The sequence below is a fragment of the Mercenaria mercenaria genome, chromosome 7 (genome assembly GCF_021730395.1).
Source record: "Mercenaria mercenaria strain notata chromosome 7, MADL_Memer_1, whole genome shotgun sequence".
In the NCBI taxonomy this organism is placed as follows: domain Eukaryota; kingdom Metazoa; phylum Mollusca; class Bivalvia; order Venerida; family Veneridae; genus Mercenaria; species Mercenaria mercenaria.
Genome location: NC_069367.1, coordinates 74,911,897 through 74,919,219, shown reverse-complemented (window position 1 = coordinate 74,919,219; position 7,323 = coordinate 74,911,897). Strand labels below are relative to the sequence as shown.

Here is a 7,323-nt window from a genome sequence, read left to right as displayed (position 1 = left end):
TTAATATCAATATCATATGTTCACGTTCGACAATTATTCTCTAAAAACTCAGATATTTAACTATTCTAGTATGTTATAGCTTGAAGAGACAAGTATTGTTTATGCGGTCGATTTCCCGCCACACTAAAATACCTTGACCTACTGAACGAAATATTATATCAGAAAATTACTATCCGGTGTTTTCTTTTTCAGTGCGCGGAACAGAAATCGAAAGCAAAATACTTTCTTTTATACTATGTGCACGCATAGATGACGGACGCATTTTATATTATATTTGTAGTAATTAGTAGTAATCAAGTTTCATGAAACATTTTAAAATCTAAAACGATTATTTCATTAATTGTAATAAACAAACTTTTTTTTTATCATTATTTTCTTGTAGAAAGAATATCAGTTCGGGCATAACTGCAGATTTTCTGAGAGTCTTACATAATATGTTGTATCGAATAATTTAGAGTTAACAACCACCAAAGAGTAAAACAGCAATGTTTCAACAGCATGACCTACTGATCGCGAAATTATTATTTTAAGAAACGGCCAATACAAATTAACAAATATACTTCGCGTTCTATATACTGTATACTAGTACGTTTCTATACTATTCTGTCATACATATATCATAACAATAAAATTGGATGCGCCGTACTTTTTTTTTAATTTTCTAGTGGATTCCCAGGGAATGATTACCTGTTCCTCGAACTGAAAATGAAAGTAAACCTAGGTAAACCTATAGTGACACATAAGATAAACCATTTATTTACTATTACATTTTAACTCTACGGATTTTAACAAAACAACTGAAAAAATAAGTTTATTTGTAAAAAAAATAGCAGGTTAAACAAAGATTTTAATTTTACTTTTCAGTTGGATAATGAGTGGGTACATACAGGCATCGGAACCCTTCCTAAGTGACAGAAAGGATTTCTCTCCTCATATTGACCGAGACGTCCGACCAGCTGATATTCAAGAGAAAATGATTCAAGGAGGTGATAACGAAAACAATGTTCTTCAAATGCATGATGTCACACATGAACAGTTTGCAAAACTAAGTGAAGACTTTGGAAGCTTGAAAAAATTGATTATGATTTTGGTAGTTTCAAATATTATACTTATCTTTGTGTGTTCTGTCTCAGTTGTTTACCAAGAATCGGAATATGCGAGTAAAACAGTAGATCTCGTATCAAACTCTGTGACATCTGTTGATGAAGTTAAAACAATCATACAGGAAAATCTTGAATTAAATGATTCTCTGATTAATGTGCAGAAGCATATTTTCTGTGCATTGTGTGACACTATGAGAGATGTTGAGCCGTATTTTTTCGAGTCCAATAGAAACAACGAATGTTGCATAGGAAATATATCAAATCTGATTCGACTTTTGCATCATACATTTTTAAAGGTATGTCATAAACCTTTTCCTAATGCACCATAATATTTTCCTTTTAACATCAGATATACATGCAGTAGCGAAAGTGCCATTTATATAAAAGATTATGCTAGGATAAGTTTTTCTTTTCTTTCTTTTACAGAACTTGAATGAATACAATTCAAAAGTAGCAGGTCTAGAAACAAGTAAGTTGTAATTTATATTTATACAAACAAAAATTCATAATAATAAAAAAAACCCAACATATGAGAAGTATTTCGTTGATATATCCGATCAATTATATAAAACAAGAATATTTCAATTTATAATACAGTTGTAAAACTTGAAAAAAGAAACGTGTTTATCAAATGAATTTTGTTCAGACAGTTATCAATATGAGAAAAGAAAGACGATATCATAAAAGTAAAGGTTTATGGCTAATTTTAAGGCATAAAGTATGTAATACCACAGTCACACATACGGCGCAAATAGCTACGTCGAGCTACGGATAGAAACGTAGTAACCCGTATCGATCCGTACCTGAGCCGTACGAATTGGTACGAACTGATACGGCTTACTACATTAAGGTACGTCTCAGGTACGTTTCAATACGGGTCGATACGGATTACTACGTTTTTATCCGTGGCTAGACGTAGCTTTCCGCACCGTATGTGTGACTGGGGTATAAATGAGTTGCTTTTGTAGGTATTGAAGATGTGAAAGAAGACATCGACATTTTACAAACATCTTTGTTCAGCTCAAACAAAATAAATTCGACAGATAGAGCAAGTGATGGTATTCCTAAAGAGAGTACAATGTGGGCTAAAATACAGAAAAACAACAGACTGATAAACGCTATGCTGAATCGCAGGCGTTCAGTATTACACTTGTCAGGAACAGGTACTAAATGTTTGAATCTGATACACTTTCGATATTTTCCGCTTAAATTTCCTTCTTTAAAGAAGTTCAATAATCGGTACAAAGTATCAGTTTCCTCTTAAACTGCCGTTGTGCAAATTGCATTTTTTTATAGCTTGAAATACATTAAGATATATACTGATGGTAGAAACAGTTGCAGGCAATTATAAAGACATGATTGCAAAATGTATGAACAATTTCTTACTGTGTCAGTATTTGCATCTAACTTCTTATTATTTCTTGCTTCCCAACAGTTTTAGATTTCAAATTCCGACTACTGAATATTTACTCTTTCAGCTGATACCACTAGAATCCGTTGGACAGAAGAGGTGCAGTCAGGCGACTTGTCGCATGATGAGCAGGGCATTCATGTGAGAAGTGGAGGGAAATATTTTATCTACAGCAACATTCATTTCTCGAAAAACGTCTGCGACGGAACAGAGTATGTTTTATGTTTTCATAATATACAGAGTGTGTTGATAAATAATGAATAAAAAGGACACTTTAAAGTAAATTTAGTTGACTGTACATTTCGAAGAACAATTTATTCTACATAAAAACATCTGACTAGATTATTTCTTACCTTCGTGAAGACATGAGTTACTGGAAACCCATCTAATGTAAACATTTTGCAGTATTGTATTATTTTTCTTCAGTTCGGTTTAACGTCACACCGACACAATTATAGGTCACATAGCAATTTGCAAGCTTTAGACGGTAGAGAAAGACCCCAGCTGCCCTTCCGTGCATTATTTCATCATGGACGGGCACCTAGATAGAACCATCTACCATCCGTAAGCCAGCTGGATAGCCTCATCACATGAAGAATGTAACGCGAGGCTCGGACCCACATCACTGCGGGACATGTGGTTCGAAGACGCAACCTTAAAAACTCTGCTGCGTAGGCCTTAATAATATATTTAGCTTGAATCCTGAAATATTCCTGATCTATCACAGTTATTTTCTTTTTTGCTAATTGCACCACGATGTTTATATATCTTCAGAAACTTCGGATACAGAATAGATCAAATATACAGCGGGAGAGAATTCATACCAATTGCTAGAGTGGAAAAAGTCTGTGCAACTGGCAGTAGCATAGATACAGGTTTACTCGTGCAAAGTGTGTTACAAGTTGGCCTTGGACAGCATGGAACATTCAGAATTCAGTACGATAGAAACAATCAGGAGTTTATAGCAAAAGGGAACAAACTGCATAGCATTATTGTTTTTGAAATTTGAAATGTAGGACAAAAATGTATATATTTGAGAAACTGACGCTGAAGTGGAAAACAATTTATCATTGCTTTCTTGTTTGATGTTTAATTATAACTTACAAAGGAATCTGATTTTTGAATAATGTTTCATTTTCGTATTTATACACCATTTATGAAAGCCAGTTTATCTAAACTACATATATCTCTATACAATTACATGAAGCATGTATGACTGTGTCATTACTGATTGTATATCGTCGTAATAACCATACAATATCTATACTTTTCTTCTATAGAATGCGTGAATATAGCTCTGTCTTTGATTTTAGCGGTAAAAATATTGATTGATAAGAAACTGTTTTATCACAAAACGTAAATGTACAGTTTTCCCAATACAAAACGACCAAACATTAAAGAAATGTCTTTCCGCTTCGTGTTTTTCACCGGACGAAACACTGGTATATTTTGCTTGAGAAATTTCGTAAGTGTTATCCCGAAAAAAAGGAGACAAATTAAATCACAAAAGAGATTAGTTACAGCAATATTGTATACGATCACCATCAAATATTTTGTTACTAGACTGTTAGATATTAAATATGACCGGCTTTGTTACCATACTGAGTCTATACAATAAGGATCATAATTAAACCTATTTTATATTGCATCCAAAACGAACATTATACACGAGAATTGCAAATGATATACACATGTACTTCTTTTTCATTTGGCAGAAGAGGAGTGTTTCCATCGTGGCTGATCCTTCATTTCAGTCTGGCGTTTCACTTTTACTAGTATTAATACTGAAAAACAAGATATTTGAATGAGATACCCGTTATGGTCGTTAAACATAATTTCCTATTGTATCAATTAAAGGCACAACTACTAGTTTCTTTCATCTATCTACATAATTATGCAAAATTTACTGCAATAGACTGTATTAGTTCAGACAAGTTTTATTTGTAAAATGTTTTACTTGTTATTTACCCCGCGACTCTTATAATGAAAGAGCAAATAGCACCCCAGGGTGAGATAGACATGTCTTAGATGCAACAGTGTTCTATGATTTAGACAGAAAATCCAATACATTGTTAATTATTCGTTTTACAGTCTGATTGGAGATGCAAAGTGGCTTGTGTGACAAAGATTAGTAAAAGGTAGGGGGCCAGAAACGTCTACCATGCATCCTCCTAGACTTTTTTCATAGGTACCAAATGGTTCAGCAGGACTAACTCTTTCAAAATAAAAGATGTTCCCATGAAAAAATCTTTTGAACTATATATGATTTCACTGTTTCCATGGCAACCGTTCATTTTTGAAAAGGACAACCATACAGATGATAATCAGTCATATCTTGGTCAGTTTTGGTAATAAAACAATAGAAATAGTATCAAAATGGAAATGGAGCTTAGTCATTGACTTTTTAAAAAGTGTATCTTTATGTTAATTAATTAATTGCAAATTCATGAGAATGTTACAAAATGACAAAATTTTGTTAGAAAATAACATTTTCAAAGTTTTCATTCAATTTAAATGTACCAAACAGTTCTGAATTGGCCTTAAAGTCGCTCAGTTTTCTTAAATAGTATTTTGTATCTCTGGTGGTATTAGTTTTACTACAAAATATGTATGTTTAGCTAATTTGCATAAAAAGAAACCAGTACCACAACCAATGTCATAGGAAACAAGATAACACTACAACTGAATAAAGTGGTATAGTTAATTGTTATCAATAAAATAACAATTATGTGAGCTATATTGTTTTGGAAATATAGTTTGAACACAATTTTGAAGGAGGAATCATAATGTAACATATTTTACGCATGTTACGTTACCATTTAAATAATCTTGTTTTATTGCATCACTTATTTAGAATGTAGCAGACAGTTTTGAAACAAGATAACACTACAACTGAATAAAGTGGTATAGTTAATTGTTATCAATAAAATAACAATTATGTGAGCTATATTTTTTTGGAAATATAGTTTAAACACAATTTTGAAGGAGGAATCATAATGTAACATATTTTACGCATGTTACGTTACCATTTAAATAATCTTGTTTTATTGCATCACTTATTTAGAATGTAGCAGACAGTTTTGATCTTATCTTAAAGTCTCTCATTGTTTTTCTAAAATAGTATTTTAGTTACTTTGAAGGTAAATAATTTTTCCACATTAGGTAATTAAGCTCATTTACATAAAATGAACCTATGCAAACAAACATCTCTGGAAACAAGATATTGCTAAAATTGAACATCATAATAAAATAAACTGTGATCAATAAAAAGGTGATTATATGAGAGGCATCATATGAAAATATAGTGTAAATACTTATCTGAAGGAGGAATCTGTTTGTAACATATTTTACACGTGTTACGTTACCTTTCCAGTAAACTTTGTTTTATTGTGTCGTTATTTTCTTAGAAAATAGTATAGTAATATTCTCAAGTTATTAAATACTTTTACAAAATATTGTAGCTCCATAAGTCTCAAGCAGTGATATTGTCCCGTAACGACGCTTTAAAATATGTTACCAATGTATTTTGTTGTTTTTAGAAACATGTAGGAAGAAATTTAAATCACTGTTATCATTATTATCATATCATTGATTTCTTTACATTTTAAAGTATTATTTCTAACATTTTTTCTTTTATTGTTCACCAAGAAATAACCTGAAATATTTATTCCACACTCAATGTTCGTTTCATTTTGAATTACTGTACATGTGTCTCTCAGTTTAGCTAATTATGTTGTTCTTCTATTTGATGGTTTCATTATTGTCGTCTATAATGACGTTTTACATCGATTATGTTTTTGTTTTTTTCTGTATATATTCTGTATATATCAATTATGTACATATCCCTGCACAAACACTGATATAGGGTTACGATTTTGAGCTGCCTTCATGGAACATGCGTTTTCTTAATGAGTGATCGTGTAGTGTATCTATGCAGCCATTTACGAGAAATAAAGCATTTTGTTTTTGAAATTCAGATACACGTGCATTATAGTGAGATATTTATGCGCCCATTAATAAGATATTAACTGCTGAAAAGCAGCACTGAACAAAAACTAAAAACCAAGATGAAATATACAGGTAGTTGAAGTAATCCTTAGATTTAAACTTATGAATTTGAAAAACGCTGTCAAGAATGTGAACAATATCAAGTTGTTGAAAACCAAATTGTTAAGAATACAAGTACTTAATACTATTAAGGAGTTCTAGGAAGATACCGAGTGTGCCTTCTGAACGACACTTGGAAGTTGCTGAAAACATTTTGCCATTTTGCCATAGAAATGATAATAACATCTTTAAGAAGATCATTTTGGAAGCAAAGAACGTAACCAAGCAAATAAATAGCAGACTCAGTTGGATCAAGTCTGTTTATAAGAGGTTATCAAAAGTGAAACATCCCTTTAATACTCTCCCTAGCACCGGTTTAAACGGAATTCTGTTTTAGAAAATTTGAATGGACTTCATGATCCCAATGGACCAGAAAATGTAACAACAATGAATACGCATCTTCTTGAAAAAGTGACATAAAGCATAATAACGGTATCGTTGATGGATAAAGATGACAGACAGACAGACAGACATTTTATTTCAAATCAAATAGGCTAAAAAACCCATGATGACATACATAGTCACAAATACAACAGCGGACAGTGTACAAAAGAAATATATATACAGTGACATATATAACACATACGACTAGCAAAACTGACATTGCGTTCAAATGAAACCCTATTAGATGAGGTAAGTACATGTATTCACCCGGAGAAGGCCGGTAGAAGGTAGAAAGAAGTTACCAAAATAATGTCTTAG

The 7,323-nt window shown here is 32.0% G+C and overlaps 1 protein-coding gene across 1 annotated transcript; it reads left to right on the top strand.

Moving 5' to 3' along the window:
* Positions 1–262: 262 nt before the first annotated feature.
* On the top strand, positions 263–6,490 carry LOC123553909 (uncharacterized). Its single transcript, XM_045343652.2, has 6 exons — positions 263–279; positions 865–1,399; positions 1,530–1,572; positions 2,072–2,266; positions 2,582–2,726; positions 3,289–6,490. Exons 2-6 carry the CDS (start codon positions 872–874, stop codon positions 3,521–3,523), a joined length of 1,146 nt encoding a protein of 381 aa, XP_045199587.1. The 5' UTR covers positions 263–279; positions 865–871; the 3' UTR covers positions 3,524–6,490.
* The last annotated feature ends 833 nt before the right edge of the window (positions 6,491–7,323 follow it).

Excerpts from the sequence above, each read along its gene's own strand:
- LOC123553909 (XM_045343652.2), top strand. The coding sequence starts at position 872 with ATGAGTGGGTACATACAGGCATCGGAACCCTTCCTAAGTGACAGAAAG. Across the intron at positions 1,400-1,529 it reads TGCATCATACATTTTTAAAG|AACTTGAATGAATACAATTC; the intron begins GTATGTCATAAA and ends TTTCTTTTACAG. Across the intron at positions 2,727-3,288 it reads AACGTCTGCGACGGAACAGA|AAACTTCGGATACAGAATAG; the intron begins GTATGTTTTATG and ends ATATATCTTCAG.